The sequence below is a fragment of the Gastrolobium bilobum genome, unplaced genomic scaffold (genome assembly GCF_033153095.1).
Source record: "Gastrolobium bilobum isolate Gb01-03AN ecotype WA unplaced genomic scaffold, APGP_CSIRO_Gbil_v1 utg25931, whole genome shotgun sequence".
NCBI classification, from domain to species: domain Eukaryota; kingdom Viridiplantae; phylum Streptophyta; class Magnoliopsida; order Fabales; family Fabaceae; genus Gastrolobium; species Gastrolobium bilobum.
In genome coordinates, this window is record NW_026896971.1 from 41,650 (window position 1) to 62,644 (window position 20,995).

Here is a 20,995-nt window from a genome sequence, read left to right on the forward strand (position 1 = left end):
AAGGCCCGCCCTGTAATTTTTACAGAAGTTTAATTCCTTGTATTTAATTAAAATAAAATATAAAATAGTGACGTTTTTTTTAAACGAAGAAACAAATTGGGTTGAAGAAAAAAACAAAAGAGAAGAAATTAATAGCAATAGTTAAAAAAAATCACTCTAGTTATATTTTAAAAATAAAAAAACAATTAGTGTGATTTACATTCTTGATTTATCTTTGTTTATTTTGCCTCCTTTTTTCATCATAGCAGCTAGTTTGGTTGTGTTAAAATTAGTTACAAAGTTTAATGGTTAATGGAAAGGTGGTCTGGATTTGTGAATCGACCATGATTAGATGGCCCAATTCTCACGCTCCATCATAGGACAAAACATTCATATTATTTAACTTTTTTTTTTTTGCTTTCTCATCTAACAACCTATCATTATTCATTACATGAAACGGACACCCTCACCATTGACACGGTACACAGTCACTTATCTACAGAATCACACCACCATCTATTTGCATCACTCTCTAACCATAAGAAAAGAACCTTGGGCCATTTCAATATTCACCCAGGCGTTGCACTCTCTAAGCACCGCTATTTCACTAGGTGGGGCGTTGCTATGTTTATTTTATATACTTGGTACGTCCCTAAAGTCATTTTTTAGTGGGAGGTGTTTACTTTCACGGACTGGCCCGTGAAAAATTACTCTTATATTTTGTTTTGTTTTTCATTTTTTTAATGAATTCTGCAGATTTCCTACTTTCAAATTCCATGAAGATCCCTGGGGAACTCATGGATCATACCAAATGGCACGATCTCAGTTATTCAAACCTCCTAACCCTTCAAATAATATTGATGAATTTCCCAAAAAGAATATGCAAAACTCATTAAAAAAATTTAAAAATATTTAAAAAACAGTCTAGCAGGAGCCAATTTGTGCCTCCCATAGGAAAATAACTTAGAGGACACCACATCGACAAAAATTACTATTCAGGAACCCCTAAATGATCAAACTGCCCTCTAAGCACTTGAGCACTCTGTAGGTGACTCGCCACCCTCTCTTTATTGTATAGACGACGGAAACCACTACACTTCACTTCTAACAAATCACTTTGAGATTAATCAATGTATTGTGAAGTAAGAGAAAAGCGACAGAGTGAGAGTGGTCAGAAAACAGTTAACAAAGTGAACATATTAGTGGCAGGAAGGGGCTATTTCCTTCCTAAACTAGGCTCAAGTAAATAAAGACCGAACATTATGTATTGAAATTGACCCTTTAATTATTTTTATTATTATTTTTTAGATAAACCACGGGTATCTTCCGAGACCTCCACGAGAGGCAATTCTATTTGGGATGAATTCAAAATTAAGACTTTAAATTCTTCCCAAAAATAATACCGAAAAAAGATCAAACGCATGCTCTCATCCTTACCTGCTCAGCTCTCATACGCCACACTTTAATTATTTTTGTTATTATCATTGTACAAGTCTATCTCATGCAAAAACAGCTTAAGAGTTCTAAAATGCACAATCAATATAAGGATACTTGATCTTAAAACTGAGGTATGCAATATACAAAGAAAAGTAAAGTAAATATGAGTTTAATTAATGGGAGATGATTTTCTCATGTAGTTGGGGAGAAGTCATCTTTTGTTATCTGATGGACCTGTTGGGCCTGCACATGTTAATGGGCCTGCATCTGCACCTGTGGTTGAGGAGTTTGGTCCCTCTCTTGCATTCTTTGACAGAGTTCATAGAAGGAAAGCTTACAGGAGAGCCCAAGGGAGGAAAGCATATGACAAACTGAAATTGGTTAGGACCCTTGACACGTGGAATGTTGCACATGGGGAGGGAAGCGTGGAAGGAGAGAGGGGAGCTGAGGATATAAGTTAGTTATGAAATAGGGATGGGGGAGGAGAAAAAGGAGGTGAGAGTAGTAGGAGCAGGATACTGAGTATGTGTAACTCAGTGACTGTGTATGGAATAAGGAGTGTAGTCCGTTGAATCGGATAGATTGCTTACAAAGCTGTTTTCATTAATATTTGCATCTTGTTCATTGTAATCGGTTGACTCAGGCCATTGATCTGAGCAGCACAGTTATTTGGTTTAATATCGTTCTGAGTATTTGTCTTTACTGATATCTTGCTACCTGTAATTGCCTTTATTGCTGTGATTGTCTAAATTGAAGGTCAGGTGCCAACATTTTGGTATCAAAGCTCTTACGGTCGTTGGGGAGAGCTGTATGGTCAGGACAAGAATGGAAAATAGAGTAGAAGAGGTCGAGAGGAGGGCAGACCGAATGGAGGAGCATTTCAGAGAAGTTAGAAATGAAGTGCGTCAGATGAGGGAGGCATTGACCGATTTCTTTAATCGGGTGGAAAATGGAGGAAGGGGACCGCGGGGAATTACCGGAGGACCAGAAACAGGGGGTCCTAATGGAAACTTAGGTAGGGGGCCATTGGGGAGAGGGGAGGAAAGGATGCGTCGCGTGGAGGTTCCCTACTTCTCTGGCGAGGACCCTTACGGTTGGATATTTCGGGCGGAACGTTATAGAGTCCCTCCGGAGGAACAAGTGGAGACAACATCAATTTGTTTGGAGAAGGAAGCCCTTAGTTGGTTTCAATGGTGGGAACCAAGGAATCCATTGACCGATTGGGCAACGTTCAGAATGGCGGTCTTACAACGCTTCCACATCTCACCTTCAGGAAATCCGTATGAAGCACTGATGGAGTTGAGGCAAGCAGGCACGGTGGCGGAGTTCCGCAAACAATTTGAGGTCCTGTCAGCGCCGTTGAGGCAAGCCGATGAGGAGATGATGCAGGCGGCATTCCTGACTGGGTTGCAACCGGAGATTCGGGCGGAGATCCGTTTACATTCACCGGACGATTTGGAGGGGATGATGGTCATGGCACAGCGTGTGGAGGACAGGGACTCAGTAGTGGGTAAAACTTATGCTGGGTTGGGCCATGGGGGACATGGGCCCAATGCCCATCAGACTGGGTGGGGAAGGACGGCTTTGTCTACCAAGGGTGGTGGGAATGGACCCAGGGGAGGAAATTATGGGCCAGGATCCACAACCCAATTCACCAATTCTACTAATTCGAATTCTTCTCCTCAGGTTTCCGTGGCAAGCAATGCCACTCATACCAACACGAATCGGGTTGGAGGAGTAACATCCGAAAATGGGGTTTCGTCCCAAACTGGTGGAGGAGCGACGACTGGCGGGCGAGGCTGGAACCGTTACCGCCGTCTCTCGCCGGAAGAAGTAGCTGAACACCGGCGGAGAAATTTATGTTTCAAGTGTGATGGAGTTTTTGGTCCAGGACATGTGTGTCCGAACCCTAACTTATGGGTTATGGTGTTGAATGAGGACGAGGAGGAACCGACGGATGGAGACGTGGTGCGTGGCGACAGAGAGGGGGAACCTGAGGAAGTTCTTCAGCTTAATGTTCAGAGCGTGGTGGGCCTCACCTCAAATCGTTCACTGAAATTATGGGGAAAGGTAAATGACCAAGCAGTCGTGGTTCTCATAGACACGGGGGCTTCTAATAATTTTATTACGGACGGCACAGTGGACCGGTTGGGAATTCCGATTGATGATGCAAAAAGCTTCCGTGTGGGAGTGGGTGATGGTACCCAGGTACAGGGGAAGGGATTCTGCAAGGGGGTGCAATTAACACTTCCAGGTTTGTCAATTACCCAAGATTTCTATGTTTTCCATCTTAATGATGTTGATTTGGTGCTGGGTTACTCTTGGTTGGAAGAACTGGGAAACATTCAAGCTAACTTCAGGGAGAGAATTCTTCGCATTCCTTGGCAAGGAAAGGTTGTTCAATTACAGGGGGACCCTACTCTATCTTGCAGTCGGGTGTCATATAAGGGCATGTCACGTTCTTGGAAAAAATGAGAGGAAGGATATTACGTGGAACTGGGGTATTGTGCAATGGAGGTGCTTCATTCTCAGGAAGTGACTCCAATGATCTCTGATTTATTGCAACAATACAAGGAAGTGTTTCAACCACCACAGGAGTTGCCACCGTCCAGAGATTGTGATCACAAAATCTTACTGAAGCCAGATGCTACCATCCCCAATATTCGGTCGTATCGCTATCCTTACTATCAAAAGGAAGAGATTGAGCGGTTCGTTAGGGATATGATGGCAGCAGGGATGATTCGTCCAAGTTGCAGCCCTTATTCCAGCCCATTGATTCTGGTTAAGAAGAAAGATGGGAGTTGGTGCTTTTGCGTCGATTATAGAGCATTGAACAAGGTCACCATTCCTGACAAATTTCCGCTTCCGGTTATAGATGAACTTCTGGATGAGCTGAACGGGGCAGGAATCTTTTCCAAATTGGATTTGAAGTCCGGATATAACCAGATCCGCATGCGAGTTGATGATATTGAAAAAACTGCCTTTCGTACTAATGAAGGGCATTACGAGTACCTTGTGATGCCCTTTGGATTGAGAAATGCACCGTCTACATTTCAATCCTTGATGAACTCAGTCTTCAAGCCATTCTTGCGTAAATTTGTCTTGGTTTTCTTTGACAACATTTTAGTATACAGCTGCGATGAAGAACAGCATGTGGCACACTTGAAAGCGGTGCTGGAGATTCTGAGAAACAATCAGTTCTCTGCTAACGAAAAGAAATGCACATTCGCTCAGAAGGAGTTGGAGTACTTGGGCTATTTGATCTCTCAAGATGGGGTGCGGGCAGATCCCCAAAAATTGGCAGCCATCAAACAGTGGCCTGTTCCCAGGAATTTGAAGGGACTCAGGGGTTTTTTGGGTCTAACAGGCTATTACAGACGCTTTGTTACCCAATATGGTCAGCTGGCTAAACCACTCACCCAGTTACTGAAGAAGGATAGTTTCCTATGGAACGCTGAGGCACAAAGTTGTTTTGAGGTATTGAAGGAGGAAATGATGAAAGTACCCACCTTAGCCTTACCGGATTTCACTGCTCTGTTTGTCTTGGAGACGGATGCTTCGGGAGTAGGTATGAGGGCTGTTTTGATGCAAGCTGAGCACCCCATTGCTTTCCTTAGTAAAGCTTTTTCTGACAGAGACAAGCTGTTGTCGGTATATGAACGGGAGTTGAAAGCTATAGTATTTGCAGTGCATAAGTGGCGTCATTATTTATTTTAGGGGCCATTTCCTTATTAGAACGGACCAACAGAGTCTGAAATACTTGACGGAGCAACGACTTATGGTAGAGGGGCAACAGAAATGGGTTTCTAAACTCATGGGCTACGATTTTGAGATCCAATACTAGCCGGGACCTGACAATAAAGCGGTTGATGCACTGTCACGAGTTATGGATTGTAGGGAGCTCACACTTATTACCAGCCCGGATCTCCAAAAATTGTCTGAGGGTATCCTACTTGACCCTGCCACTAAAACCATTTTTACTGACCTGTTGTTAGATGCACAATCCCATTCGGGTTACCATGTCATTAATGGCTGCCTCTGGTATAAGAACCGATTGGTTCTCCCAAAATCTTCTCCTCATATTCCTATTATTTTGCAGGAATTTCACTCGTCCCCATGGGGAGGACATTCTGGAGAGTTACGCACTTTTAAACGCTTGGCTGCTGTATTTTTTTGGAAAAATATGCGTAAAGATGTGGCAGTTTTTGTTCAAGCCTGTGAGATATGTCAACGGCAGAAATACAGTCATTTAAAGCCAGCTGGTCTCTTGCAGCCGCTTCCAATTCCCCAGCAAGTGTGGGATGATGTCTCAATGGATTTCATTGGGGGTTTACCAAAGTCTTTGGGAATGGACACTATATTAGTGGTGGTGGATAGACTCACCAAATTTGCTCATTTCATGACTCTTAAACATCCCTACGATGCTCAAAATGTAGCTGTGGTTTTTATGAATGAGGTGGTGCGTTTACATGGTGTGCCTAAGTCTATCATCTCAGACCGAGACCGTGTGTTTGTAAGCAAGTTCTGGACTGAACTATTTAAATTGACAGGCACCAAATTACGGTTCAGTTCGGCATATCACCCTCAAACGGATAGGCAAACTGAGGTCGTTAATCGTACCTTGGAGACTTACTTACGTTGTTTTGCAAACGGGCATCCCAAGGCATGGGCTAAATGGTTGTCATGGGCGAAATTCTGGTTCAACACGTCTTACAACCGCTCGATACAGATGACTCCATTTCGCGCTTTATATGGCAGGGATCCACCCTCCGTCATTTCCTTCCAACCGAACAGCACTGCAATGGTTGCTATGGATTCTTGGATGGGGGCCAGGGATGGTATTTTGCAGGAACTCAAGAGCAATATGCTCTTAGCACAGCAGCGCATGAAGGTTCAGGCCGATAAGGGTAGAAGGGAGGAAGAGTTTCATACGGGGGATATGGTCTACCTCAAAATTCAACCATATAAGCTGCGTTCCTTAGCTAATCGTTTGAATCAGAAGCTTAGCCCACGGTATTATGGACCCTTTTCTGTACAGGAGAGGGTGGGGCCGGTTGCTTATAAATTAGAACTCCCTTCATATTCAAAGGTTCACCCAGTTTTTCATGTGTCCCAGTTAAAGAGGCATGTGCATCCTTCATTGTCTGTTTTGGAGTTGCCTCGTTGTCTATCTGATTCGTTGGAATTGCGTGTTCAGCCATCTGAGGTGCTGCAGACTCATCATCTCTCGGATGGACAAACATAGGTACTTGTCAAATGGGAGGATTAGCCGGATTGTGAGTGTACTTGAGAAAATTTAGTAAATTTGCAAATGCAATTTCCTACCTTTCACCTTGAGGACAAGGTGGATTTTGAAGGGGGGTGTTGATGGACCTGCTGATGGACCTGTTGGGCCTGCACATGTTAATAGGCCTGCATCTGCACCTGTGGTTGAGGAGTTTGGTCCCTCTCTTGCATTCTTTGACATAGTTCATAGAAGGAAAGCTTACAGGAGAGCCCAAGGGAGGAAAGCATATGACAAACTGAAATTGGTTAGGACCCTTGACACGTGGAATGCTGCACATGGGGAGGGAAGCGTGGAAGGAGAGAGGGGAGCTGAGGATATAAGTTAGTTATGAAATAGGGATGGGGGAGGAGAAAAAGGATGTGAGAATAGTAGGAGCAGGATACTGAGTATGTGTAACTCAGTGACTGTGTATGGAATAAGGAGTGTAGTCCGTTGAATCGGATAGATTGCTTACGAAGCTATTTTCATTAATATTTGCATCTTGTTCATTGTAATCAGTTGACTCAGGCCATTGATCTGAGCAGCACGGTTATTTGGTATAATATCATTCTGAGTATTTGTCTTTACTGATATCTTGCTACCTGTAATTGCCTTTATTGCTGTGATTGTCTAAATTGAAGGTCAGGTGCCAACATTATCTCACAATGATTTTTTTTTAAGTGTTTTTTTTTTTTTCAAGAAATTGGTGGGATCCACCATAACAATGTTACTAAGGCATCGGAGAAAAAATTGACTCCAACATAAGAAAAGATTTTGCCTTAATTAATATGCATTAATTATTATAGATTTATGATAAAAGAATTTCGCACCAACATTCATTAATATTTTAATTCATTATTTATAATTATATTATTCTCTTCGTAATTAAAATAAAGACAACAAAGATTATTATGTCAAAGCATTATTGGATGTCGGTGCTATTATAGTGAGTGTACAAACAAATTAAATTCAACCTTCTAACCAAAAAATGGGCAATTGTTGATATGGATTTAGATGAAAATTTACAATTAATCAAAAAGGGATTACCATAAATAAACAAAAAATCACATAATCATTCTTAAATCAATTTATACCATTAATTCTAATCAAACACAAATTATTTCTTTATTCTTAAGATTATAAATGAAATTTTTTTTAAGGAAAAAAACAAAACTTGGCTTTTAACATACATATGACAGCTTATCCATCAACAGTTATTATCATGCTCACTGTAATGACAGCTTTTGCTATGATTTAAATGTCATAAGCAAAAGTGATTCTAGCTTATCTTAATCAATACGAATTTCTTTTACTTGGTATATTTAATATTTCCATTACTAACAAATGAGGATAAACAACAGGATATAAATAAAAAGGGAAAATTGAAACCCCCATTACTTCTTCTTCCCTGCTTTTCCTTCCTTTCTCCTTACAATTTCATCAGCATATTTGACACCCTTACCTTTGTATGGTTCTGGGGGTCTCCATCTCCTAATTGAAGCAGCAAACTCGCCAATCTCAGACTTGTCATATCCACTAACTGTGATTCTGGTGTTTTCTTCCACCTTCACTTTGAGGCTACCAGGGATTTTCATCTTAACAGGATGAGAAAATCCAAGATTCAGCACTAACTCATTTCCTTCTATCATAGCACGATACCCAACACCAACAAGTTGAAGTTTCTTTTCAAAACCTTTAGATACTCCAACCACCAAGTTGTCTGTAAGCGTCCTAATAACATTTATATGCAAACCGCATAAGAGTCATATATATGAACATATAGACAAATGAAAAATAATCAGAAGTTATATTTGTCTGATTCCAAATTGTGACGCACAAATTAAGCTTTCAAAGGTGAAACCTGTGTTTCCACTCATACAAGAAAAACATCCATCCATGTAATGGAACTAGAATAATAATAATAATAATAATAATAATAATAACAATAACAAAAATAGCATTATGTAGCCAAGAGTTCAGTTCCCCCCAACAACATATGAAAAGTGAATGAAGAGTATCTGAAAAATGCACTGCATAAATTTGCAAAGTTTAGAGTCTATTCACAAATGCAGGTATAAGGCTAACTTGAATCTTTTAGGATACTACTATATCTCAAGTTTAATAACAAAAAATAACCAATCTCTGAAACTACCAAGGGTTAACTGTACAAGTTAATTGCACTGGGAGTGAGATGGATGTTCTCACCACCTCCAGTTTTAAAAAGCTGCAAAGAACACAAGCTTTTCATCACATATACACACACAACAAGAAAAGGGGGCAAGAGAGTGAGGGGACCATCAAAATGGAAGTTCCCAATAAAAATTTAATGGCACTCTATACCCAATATGATTAGTTACTTCCATTTTTTTTTTCTTTATGGAGAAATTTCTAAATGACTGTTTGTTGTAGAAGGGGCTAGGAAAAGAACGAGAACCTTCAGGGTTCCAATAACCAAGAATTCTCTGAATTCATTGGGTTTCTATACACTATTCTTTTTTAATCATTATAAAATCTGAATATCATAGGTATGTCTTAAGTAATTATTAACAAAATACTAACTACCAACATCTAGCTCAAATAATTCATTATCATTGCTCATGATAAAGCAACACCAACAAATGAATCAAAGGTTATAAATTTACAATCATGATGTCACAAACATTGGCAACATCTCTTGTTTCCGATTATCAAATAAAATGTTTTCTTCCTACTTCTTTTAAGCGTGTTGAGAAAATAGTTTTGAACATAGGTACACAAAGGCAATTAGCATGTATTGAGACAAAAACAGAAATGAAAGATTCCCAAGTCCCAATTGAATAAAGGTTCAGTAAACTGAAGTACCGGAAAAGCCCATGCATTTGATTGGCCCTTCTGGTTTCGACTGTCTTTCTAATTCTTAGAGTCCCTGGCTCCTGCCTCTCAACTGTCACTTCTCGAGGATAAGTTAATGCAAGTTCTCCTAAAGGTCCTTTTACTTGTATATCCTGCCCTTCCAATTTGATTGTAACATTGGATGGCACTGCAACTGGTTGCTTCCCAATTCGTGATTCCTTACACTCTGTAGTCTTTCTAAAGAAACCAATATGAACAGCAGGAACACTTGAAACTCTGAATTTTTTCCTCTCACCCAAGAAAACAGAATTCAAATTGCTGAAATACAACAGCAAACTACCAGTGAGATCTCAAATTTATAAAATACTTATCTTTGAATTAACGAGATTTTCATCAACTAAGAAATTATATCAATCATGTGAAAACATTAAAAGATAATAGAGAATAACAAAAATCAAGATTGTCCAAAACAGATACAAGGCCTGGTTAACTTGATGTTCTCCTAAAATATAGAAGTTATTTTTGCACTTCATAGTCTTGTGTTCAATGTTAAAAAATGCAATTTCGAGGAAAAGTAAAATGCAATGTCCCAAAAGAAACCAATGAAGTGGCAACAAGAATAATCTCCCAAGCCCTTTTTTTTAATAGTAAAAGTATGAATATTCCCCATGAATAAGTTAGTCAAGAATTCCCTGTTGGACTTGAACTTCTCTGCAAGCCTGCACATGTCACTTGTAATATGGAAAACAGATTCGGATTCATAATTCTTCAAATACTCACTGTGCTACTAACAAGCATTTCATCAAACATCCTCAGCGCAACATCCATTTTATTGAATTCCAAGCACAGATTGACAAGATTATTATCTTCAAGCAGGGCATTTTGACAACCAAATTCAATTGACAACCAAATTCAATTAAAGACCCATAAATTTCTTGAGCCAGCATATAATCCTAAACTACATTCAGGTATTGAAACATGGAGGGAGTTCAGAACACTGGGCTTTCCTCAAAGTTTGAGACTTTGTGTGCTCTTACGAAAAGGGTAGCCGAATCCCATAACGGGTGCTTTTGCTTTCAGTGAGATGTAACACTTGACAACCATATATAACCCATTATAATGAACAACAGTGAAGTGCAATGCAACATATGAATTTATCAGCATGATGATGCTTCAAAACACAGGAAATGAAGAAATGGGGTTTGCATACCTGAACCAAAGAAGAGAAAGAGAAAAGGTAGCAGTAGCTAAAGTTAGGGTCTTGACCTGATTTGGAAAGAGGAAGTAACTGAGGAAACCATTGTTCCAGCAACGTGCGAAATGTCTCGGTTCCACCAAGAACAAAAAAATGCCTTATCCAATGAGCTACCTGTTATCTGCCACAGTGGGGTGATCGGTAATTTCGGTTTCTGATCCATGAAATTTTGTTGCCTTGTCCTTCTTGGACCTTGGACTTTACCATTTAGGGCCCAAAAGCCCAATATCAAAGTATGCTCAAGTATCTTTCCAATGAAACAATGGGTTATTTGCTTCTTCTTCTTTTTTTAATTTAATGTCAGAGTATATCCTATACGGGTTATATTTATCTTATGTTGTAGGAAAATGATTGTCTCATATTATAGAAATAGAATTACAAGTGAAACCCACATGTAAGAGGAGAGAGAAAAATAGATGTGAGACCCATATCCACTTTGTGTGTGTAGAAAACTTGTTTATCTTACGCAACATAAGATAAATATAACTCATCCTATACTTAGTGTTCTAAATCCTAGTGCATTATCATATTATAGTCTTTTAAAGATTTTTTTTATCCAATTTCATCATATTTGTCCTCATAATAACACAAAAGGACCAATTTGATAATTGTTTTGTATTTTTGGGAGAGGCTAACTTAATGACAAAACTTTAGATGACTAATGTGGTGATATCTAGTCTTCAAGGGATGAATTTGGTAACAAAATTCTTTAAAAAATATATATGATGATACCATAATCTTTGAATGATCAAATAGAAGGTTTATTACTATAATCTTTGATTAAAGCAAGAATGATATGTTTTCCCGTCAAAGAAAAAACAATAATTTGTGTAAAGTATGGTAAAAAGTTTATATTATAAATAGTCTACACATTTGAGCAATTCTTTGAGGGTACACTTCCTAAGTGCAGTCCATGATGTTCCTTTTTCATATTGGTTTGTTACGAGATTACACGCAGTGATTTAAGTTTAAATAATAAGCGTTCTTCTCCGTTGTCTAAGAGGGGAGATCCTACTAGGATAGGTTAACTTGGACAGAGGTTATAGGTTTTTCATGATAACATCTATATGTGTTTAAAAGAGAAGTTACGTAAAGAATATAAAATGAGATAGATTTTGCTAATCCATTCTGCTTTTGAAAGAACTAAGAAGACGCTTTTGAATTGCTTCTTCAATCTTCAGTGGTAAAGTAGATTTTGCCAAGTTGGCTCAGGTCCTTATTTTAAGAGTAACTAGCAGAGCCAAAGCTGGATACTACCCAACTTTATGCTGTAAAGCCCCTCCATCTTTACATACCTAGTTTGTTGACTTCTTTTGCTGATAAATTGGTGTCAATACGAATATGATGATGGTATATTCAACAAGTTTCATGTGTACTTGGCTCTTTTCATCACATGTGAGAAGATCGTTGCACACTGCATGAAGATCTGTGCAGATTTTAAGCAGCGTGAGTTGTTCACCATTTTTTATACACAGCGTTTTGATATTGTTTGACGCATTTTTGTAATACTTATGAGGATTAATGTTTTTCATGTATTAAACTTTTAGAAGATAATCTTATGTGTTAGACGTATATAAAAGTGCATGAATCACATAACTATTATTATGTTTTTTTCTTCACATAATCTTACATGAGTTTTACACATTTTTATATGTATAAGAAATAAAATTATCTTCAGAAATAATAATAACTTTTGTTTGCAAGAGTTACTTTTTGTGAAAAGAAGCTTTTATGAGAAATATTTAAAATCAACTTTACTCCAGAAGATTGTTTTATGCTTTTTAGTTACGATTTCAAAAGTGCTTTCAACAGGTGGTCAAACTCCAATAAACAATAGTAAGATTTTAGTATAATTTATTTCAAAAAATTAATATAAACAAACTTAAAATAATTTATGATAAAAAACTTATTTGTGTTTAGAGTGATATAACAGTAGCTTCATATTAAATTTAGGTAGTTGAAACCAAACATTTCTTTTTGGCGTTTAACCTTTTGATGAGTATTGATGGAGGCACACCCATAGTTTTATTTTATTTTTAAATATCCACCAATCTCCGAAATTCTAATAAGCCTTATTAATCTGATTTTAAGTTTAAATTTCTCTACCCTTCTCATAAATTGCGATCATGAGAAATCAAATACATTACTTTTTGGACAAGTCAAATCCTAAGACGTGGGATGCTACTAAACAACTCTTGATAGCACAATCTTAATTTTAAGGGCAGTGCCCTTTATTCGATATAAGAGGAATTTCAATTTTTGGTGCGTTTACCAGTATCAAATAAAGTTTTACATACAATTGAGCACGGATGTGATAGCAGAAATTATGTAAATAACATAATCAATTTAGTTTCTGCCGTTACATGTCTAGCACAAATCTCCACTCCGGACACAATAATAACATATTGTTCTAATGCAAGAAAGATAATGATAAAACATTACTAATTATAAAAAATTAATTCAACCCAAAAACTTAAGCTATTCGTGAAGGTCTTTTTAATAGTTTATATTATATTTTAGGGAAAAGTTCATCAATACTCCTGTGATTTGCTTCAGAATTATCTATGCTCCTGTGATTTTTTGTTTATCGTATATGTCCCTGTAGTGTGTAAAAAGTAAAAAATCACAGGGGCATATATAATAAAAAAGACATACTCTTTTACAAATCACAGGGACATATATGATAAAAAAAATCACAGGGGTATAAATGATTCTGGAGTAAACTAGGGTATTGGTGAACTTTTTCCTATATTTTAATAATGGATAGGTCTTTTTAATAGTTTATATTATATTCTAATAATGGATAATGTATCAGGTCCAGCCTACCTGTACTAAGAAATTCCACAAAGAAAATGAAGGGCAAAATCGGAATTCGGGATACGAAACTCTGATACCATATGAAGTTCCAATTCAACCCAAAAATTTAAGCAATTGAACGAGGGACTTTTTAATGGTTTATATTATACTCACGGGATTTATTACTCTTATGTTGCATAAAATATAATCTATCTCCTACACACACAAACTCAAAATGGGTCCCACTTTACTTTTTATCTCTCTTCCCCTAAAAATGGACCCCACCTGCACCAATGAGTGTGTAGAAGATAATACATATCTTCTACAACATAAGAAAACTATTACCCTATACTCTAATAGCTATTATAAACTCGACAAAAATGTATGGAAGTACACCGATTGTCCATTTTAAAATCTACATTATATCTGTTAATTAATTACATAGCGACCCTCCATGCAACCACAGAGTGTACACTATGCACAAGCAAGGTCCTACACTACAACATATGCAACTAGTCATCATGTTGTGTGTCCAACAAAGAAAAGAAAAAAAAGGAAGGAATCAATCAGTGATGTCTAGCATTTGCATCATTCCACTCATAGAGATGTTCAAATTTCTTCATATGGTGTGGTCCATAGGAAACATAGGGAGAGGGAGTGTGCATATCCAAGCTTTTGCCATATCCACGCGTGAATATACTATACTGTGCATCCTTTTTGGGATTTCAAAACCCAATAAGGCTTTTGCAGCTTAACTGTTTAAAAGAGACCCTTCACACTTCACAGAGTTGAGTAACCAACAACAACATTACTTTGCTCGAAGCCAGAGGGTGACAACACCACGCCACCCTCTTCTTCTTGCACAGAGGGTTCAGTTCTCCAAACAAGAGCCTTCTTCATTTTTTATTTTTATTTTTAAGATAAACAAGCTATGTCTGTAAGTCCCTCCTTCTAATATCTCTCTCTGCAGGCACATACAAACACTGAATATGGTTCATATATAATATTTGTGTAGTTGAAGAGAAGGTAATAATTATGACTGAGATTGATGCAATGTGTGATATATATTGCAGAATATTGTAGAGGTGAGAGTTCCAAACCTTGATTGTGAGGGATGTGCTTCAAAATTAAAGAAAGCTCTCTTCAAGCTCAAAGGTACAGTTTGTATAAGCAATTTTTTTTTTTTTTTATTATTGGTACCCTTTTACTTTCTGGTTGCAATGAGTGGAACTTGTATACATGGGACACAGAAATAGTTTTTGGGGCTGATCTAAGCATGTTATTCGGGCTTTGATTCCCAAAATCTCATGTGCATTCCACACTCACTTTGGTTAGTGAAAATTTGGGCTTCTGTGATGAAGTTAAATGTACACCACCATTATGAGGTACATGCAGAGCTCCTTAATCTGGAGATCATCTTCTGTACAAATGTAATAGATGCTCTATCATTTAACAAGTAATACTTGGATAAAAAAAATATTTTTGTCTCTGTACAAACATCACAGTTATTCTTCAATTTTTATTGACTAGTTGCACCGAGTGAATGGTGTGACAGTTGTACCCTATTTCCCTTAATTTGGGCTCCAATTTTAGGATGGTTAGGAAGTACACACAGCTTTGTTAATTTTTTTTTTTATTTTTTTTAATAATGTGTTGTTTTGTAGATGATGTCTTAATTTGAATGTAGAACTTTTTGTTTTGGTCAGAGTAAACAAATAAGAGTTACATTATTTACTAAAAAAAAAAAAAAGAGTTGCATTTCCTTTTTTTAAAAAAACAAAATGGGCTTAAGAAAAACATGCCCAAAGATAAGTATTAAGTAAGATGAAACTACTCATCCCATTTCCTACTCTTATATCAGGTAATGTCAAATGATTATAAGTATCATAAAGAAATTTCCATTTAATCTAAGTTGGGTCACCTTGAGCCATTTGTATGTACCATGTTGATTTTTGAATGTGGGATTTAATTTGCAGGAGTAGATGAGGTAGAGGTTGAAATGGAGGCACAAAAAATAACAGTGAGAGGTTATGGCTTGGAGGAAAAGAAAGTGCTAAAAGCAATCAAACGTGCAGGGAAAGCAGCAGAACCATGGCCATTTCCAGGGCATGCACATTTTGCTTCATTTTACAAGTACCCAAGTTACATTGTTAACCATTACTATGATGCATATAAAAGTGAAGCAACCAATGGAGTCCATACTTTTTTCCACACCCCTGCTGTGTATTCAGTTGCTGTGGCATCTGATGAGGCCATTGCTTCACTCTTTAGTGATGATAACCCTCATGCTTGCACTATTATGTAAACTATGTTCATACTTGTTTTCCTTACTTCCATTCTCTTTGAAAACACGATTAAGGAGCAAAATTTGAGTGATTCATCTTTTTGCACTTCCAGGGAATCATGAAGAATTTTGTGTTTGTTTATTGGTTATTTTTTTTTATTTTTCTAATTTTCTTGAGTGTATTATCATATGCCTCCTTTTAATATCCATCGATTTTCTTTCTTTATACTTTTTTTATATTGTTGTTTAATTTACATAGCTCAGTTTAAAGCCATTCCAATAGTTAATGTGATTTTTTGTGATGGTTATTAATTTTCAATGTGATTATAAACTAATTAGGTAAATCGTATTTTACTCACAGAAGTCCTACTTTAACTCGCTTTTGTTACGAAGCTCGTATTAAATACTGAAATTGCTATCATGTATGTGATATTTTCTAATAAAAGCATGACACATGACTAATACTTTTTAATCACATCATCTTCTTTTGTTAAATTTCTTTAGTTGAAGAATAAAACAAATATACCCCATATTTTTGTTAAAAAAAAAAAAGGTGCCGTAACTAAAAGTAAAGGGTTTTATTGAAAAAAACTTTAAAAAAAAATTATTTAGGTACACAGTTATTTTTTCATATTTATAAGGGAAGATTATATTTACAGAATTTTTGTTTACAAACCATACTATGTACTTCCGGAAGTATACTATGAGCCTGTTTGAATAAGTTTTTTTTCTTCAAAAGCTGCTTCTTTTAAGAAAAAAAAGTACTTTTCGAAAAAAAGTCTGTTTGGATGTCTGCTTTTAAAAAAAGCAGAAGCCATAAAAAAGTCAAAAACCTACTTTTTTCGGGAGCTAAAAATTTTAACTTTTAAAAAAAGCAGAAGTCAAAAGCCAATATTTTTTTCAAAAATCAAATAATTTTTTAAAAATATAAATAGTTGTAGCTTTTATAAAAAGTACTTTTAAAATAAGGAAGTGGTAAAAAGAACTTTCTTAGAAAGCAAATACAAACAGACTCTATACACTTCCGAGAGTATATAGTATAATTTACAAAAATTTATAAACAAATATTTTCATGTATTTATAACTTAAAAGTTGGGCACGTGAAGGGTGTTGCATAAGAAAGAGTGAGGGGAGAGAGAAGAAGAGTTCGAGTTCGAGAGAGACGGACAGGGGAGATTTGCCAAACTTTCCTTGGTTTTCTGACTTCAATGGATAGGCCCAATAGTTTATTAAGTAAACTGTGCAACGGCCATTACTCAGACAAGGTTGGAATAGACTCATAGACAATACAATTGGAACACATATTTTTCTTCCCCTCCTAATTATAACTAACAAAATGATGAGAGAAACAAAAATAAAATTTGACTAGTTTTATATAGAATAAAAGTTGAAATGATTCAAAATATTCATGATGAAGGTTTCTTTTGGTACTCTATCTAAAAATTAAAAACTATATTATTTTTTTAAAACTATAAATTAAATATCAAAAGTCTATAATTTTTTAGTATAAAATTTTTATTGCTTAATTTATAACTTTACAAGTCTACAACTTTTATTATAATATTTAAAATAAAATCTATTATTTTTAAAAAATTAGCAGAATATTGTTTATCAAATAATAAGTGAATCACTTCTATCCTAATTTATTGTATTATGTCCCTGTGTATGTGCAAGTATGAGTCATTTCCTGTTTCCACTGACATTACTGCTTGACAGAGCGAGCTTGGGACAAATTAAAGTGCTGCGACATTGATATTATTCGCTATTCCAGTTCTACTATTGGCATTGGCTTACATCAATCCCATACTCATTTAGCTCTACAACCCTTTTTTCTTTTTAAGAAAAAGATACAAAATGAAGAGATGTACAAATTAATGGGGGGAAAAGATGTATCATGTTGTCAACTATATGATTTGTGAAGAATCTCCAACAACTTTTCTTTTTCTTTCTTTGTCCAAGACAAACTCCACCTACTTTGCGTGATGACTCCTATCCAAACTTGAATTGGGTTTCTAAAAGAAAAAAATTCTAACTTTAGAGTTTAATGTTTAATATGAAGGTAAATACAAAATGTTTTTGAGAGTTTGTTTCGATCCTTTCTTTTTTAAATTAGAAATAGAAACTACTTATAAGGTAAAGTTAAAAAGAAAAGCTTAAAAAAAAAAAAATCTAAAAACGGTTTGATTGTTACATAAAAAATTTAGTTTAAAAGCACATATTTCAAAAAAACTAGTTCTCTAACTTTTCATTTAAAAAAAAACACAATTTAAGAATTGCTGATAAGAGCTTAAAAAAAAGCTCCTCCTAGGAGCTTTTGATTTTTAGCTTTTTTTCCATTATAAAAAAAAAAATTTATTACAAGAGTTTTTTTCAAAACTTGTTTGGCCTAACTTCTGCTTATAAGTAGTTTCTAGCTTAAAAAAAAAATTCAAACGGGCACTAGATAATTTAGAGTTGAGGAAAACATATTTTTAAATTTTAATATATTTGGGCCATATTAATTTTTATTATAACAATCTTTTTCCTCCCACTCAAAATTATGTCGATTTTACATTATAGGACATATTTTTATCTCAGGATAGATATTAAGTCATTTCTTAAAACTATGTATGTCAGTATAAGCAGGCCCGGGTTATTAAAATTAGTTAAGTTAATTTCAACAGACCATGGTTAAGTATAATTCAGATTGGTAAATTGTTAATCAAATCCTGTCGGGTTAAATTTCCAGGGTGGCCTGTTGGACTATATTTTCTTTATTTATTTATAAATTAGAGTCTAACAATATTAATTTTAAATAATTTGTTAATTAATTTGTATTAAAACATTTAAAATTAATTATTACTTAAAATAAAGAAATGTTTGTTTTCAATAATATTTGGGTAAATTTAATTATAATAATTTTGGACATGTGAATTTGTATTATTGGGTTATTTGGGATGACTCATTAAGCATAACCCATTTTTCATGAAATCAACTTTCCGATGAAACTAGCCAAATAAAATAAATAAATAAATAAATAAATAATATATAATTGTTACACATTTTATAGGAGCATACTACCTCATGTCAGGTATCAGAGCATCTAGAAAGTAAAGTGAGATAAGTTGTAATCAAATAATAAAAGTTGTACAAATGTGAGAGCACATATATAAGTAAAATAATAAATATAGGGATTAATTTTCTCATATTAAAGGAGAAAATTTTATCTTTTACACACACAAATGTGTAGGGTCCATTTTTTTCTTTCTTCATTTCGAATGGCCTCACAGCTCACATGGATCTCAAACATTTTTATATGAGTAAGAGATGAATTATCCCCTACAACATGAGAAATATTAATCCCATAAATATAACAATATTGTTTTGACTTTTTGACCACTGTAGCCTTTAATTAATAATTAATTACATTTTCGCCCCTCTACCAAAACATATCACTCATCTGTCCCAGTTTTACCAGTTTTACTGTTGACACCATAAAATATCCGGGTACATAAGGGGTTACCTAGGTATACTTCGAAAAAATAACACTACCCGAGTACCCAGGTGGGCTACCCAGGTATTGTTCATAATCTGGGAATTACTATGAATTATTTACCCGAGTAGGAAGGGGACTACCCAGGTAAATGTCGTTGGTAGGGTTTTTTAAAAATCCAGCAGCCTCCATTTTCAAAAACCCACAAAAGGGATACCCGGGTAGAGCTGCTATGAAGGGCGAAATCAGTGATTCCCTCACCACATTGGTTAGACAAGCTTCTTCTTTTACGATCATCCTTTGTGCATCATCGTTTCTGCCTTCAACCAATTGAAAACCAAGAAATGTACGTTTTTTTACTTTTTAATTTTTGATAAACCCTAACCTTGCATTTTGATTTTCGTTTGTGGGTACCTTTCAAGTGCCCAAATATACTTTAATCATTGATTACACTTTGCATTTTGATAGTAATTGAACTGTTTACTAATTTAATTTTTGATTCTTGAAATTGAATTTAATTTTTTGTGTCCACGATTAATATTTGATCTTTGAGTGTTAATTATATTGCGATTGGTATTAATACGGGTGCATGCATTTGTATTTTTTAGTTTCACATTGTGACAAAATGACTGACAGACGCATTTCGAAGAAAAGATGGGTGGATATCGAGAGGAGGACCAAGAGTCGATATGATGGGTCGTCATCCTTTCAGCCACAGGCTACTATTCATCAAGCTCCTGACTTGCCTTTCGGATATTTATTTGAGGATGACATTGATGCACATGGGAAGTTTGTGAAGTCCTTCATGAGCCGCAAAATATGTGAGCCGAAATCACTAGATTCAGCGTTCTTCAACTTGGAGCGGTTCGACATTGTGCCACTTCTTGATCAGACACATCTCCTAGTGCTTGCGGAGCCGAAGTGCTCGTATTCGGAGGTTATGGTAAAGGCTTTCTACCAGATCCTCCACTACCTACATGGAGAGCTGACTTCCCGCGTCTGTGGAATTGATATTGTCCTTACTGCTCCTATCTGGACAGAGCTCCTCGGGTTTGACTTTGATGATTTACCAGACGCAGCTTTGTATGACGGAGACTCCCATCATATATTTGGTGGTTATGATTGGGAGGTGATTGTTGCAGAGACCAATAGAGCTGATGCAGAGGCTGGACATTTTGCTCATTATCTTATGAGCAATTTATCGGTATCCCCCCCCCCCCCCCACATACTACATGATATTGTGACACATATTTTTCCAGTGCAATCATAATCACTCGAAGGTGCTAGAAGGTGACTTTGTTGTTTTGTGGGCCTCCTTCACCATATTCAAGTAAAATGGAGGCACTACATATGCATCCTTATGTGGAAGGCTTCCAAGACTAGGAAGGCTGAATTGTCTTTTGTATTCCTAGTGCAGAAGATTTTGCACAAATTTGGTGTGCCTATGGAAACTGAGATGCTTAAGACAGCCACAAGATGGAATGCCATATTTGGTGAGCGTCTACTGAAGCAGTGTGGGATTATACAGAGCTGTGCGGGTGTGTAGTACTTGAGGAGGGCACCTGAACCACCTGAGGTCCCCCTTCACCATGATGTTCAGATGGAGGATGCACTTGCAGGTGATGTTTGTGATCTTTAATATTTAATCTATATTTTTAACCTAATGAAATTTTA

At 36.1% G+C, this 20,995-nt stretch overlaps 2 protein-coding genes across 2 annotated transcripts; one reads left to right on the forward strand and one right to left on the reverse strand.

Annotated features, from left to right (window-relative positions):
- Positions 1–7,861: 7,861 nt before the first annotated feature.
- LOC133303115 (large ribosomal subunit protein uL6c) lies at positions 7,862–10,891 on the reverse strand. Its single transcript, XM_061502984.1, has 3 exons — positions 10,781–10,891; positions 9,524–9,832; positions 7,862–8,413 (listed from the first exon to the last, which is right to left on the reverse strand). The coding sequence occupies exons 1-3, from the start codon at positions 10,813–10,815 to the stop codon at positions 8,077–8,079; spliced, it is 681 nt and encodes a 226-aa protein (XP_061358968.1). The 5' UTR covers positions 10,816–10,891; the 3' UTR covers positions 7,862–8,076.
- A 3,605-nt stretch (positions 10,892–14,496) lies between these two features.
- Positions 14,497–15,870, forward strand: LOC133303103 (heavy metal-associated isoprenylated plant protein 31). The gene is made up of 3 exons (XM_061502968.1): positions 14,497–14,502; positions 14,639–14,720; positions 15,542–15,870. Exons 1-3 carry the CDS (start codon positions 14,497–14,499, stop codon positions 15,868–15,870), a joined length of 417 nt encoding a protein of 138 aa, XP_061358952.1.
- The last annotated feature ends 5,125 nt before the right edge of the window (positions 15,871–20,995 follow it).

Excerpts from the sequence above, each read along its gene's own strand:
- LOC133303115 (XM_061502984.1), bottom strand. The coding sequence starts at position 10,815 with ATGGTTTCCTCAGTTACTTCCTCTTTCCAAATCAG. Across the intron at positions 9,833-10,780 it reads ACTTCCTCTTTCCAAATCAG|CAATTTGAATTCTGTTTTCT; the intron begins GTCAAGACCCTA and ends GTTGTATTTCAG. Across the intron at positions 8,414-9,523 it reads CAAATGCATGGGCTTTTCCG|GACGCTTACAGACAACTTGG; the intron begins GTACTTCAGTTT and ends AAATGTTATTAG.
- LOC133303103 (XM_061502968.1), top strand. Across the intron at positions 14,721-15,541 it reads AGCTCTCTTCAAGCTCAAAG|GAGTAGATGAGGTAGAGGTT; the intron begins GTACAGTTTGTA and ends TTTAATTTGCAG.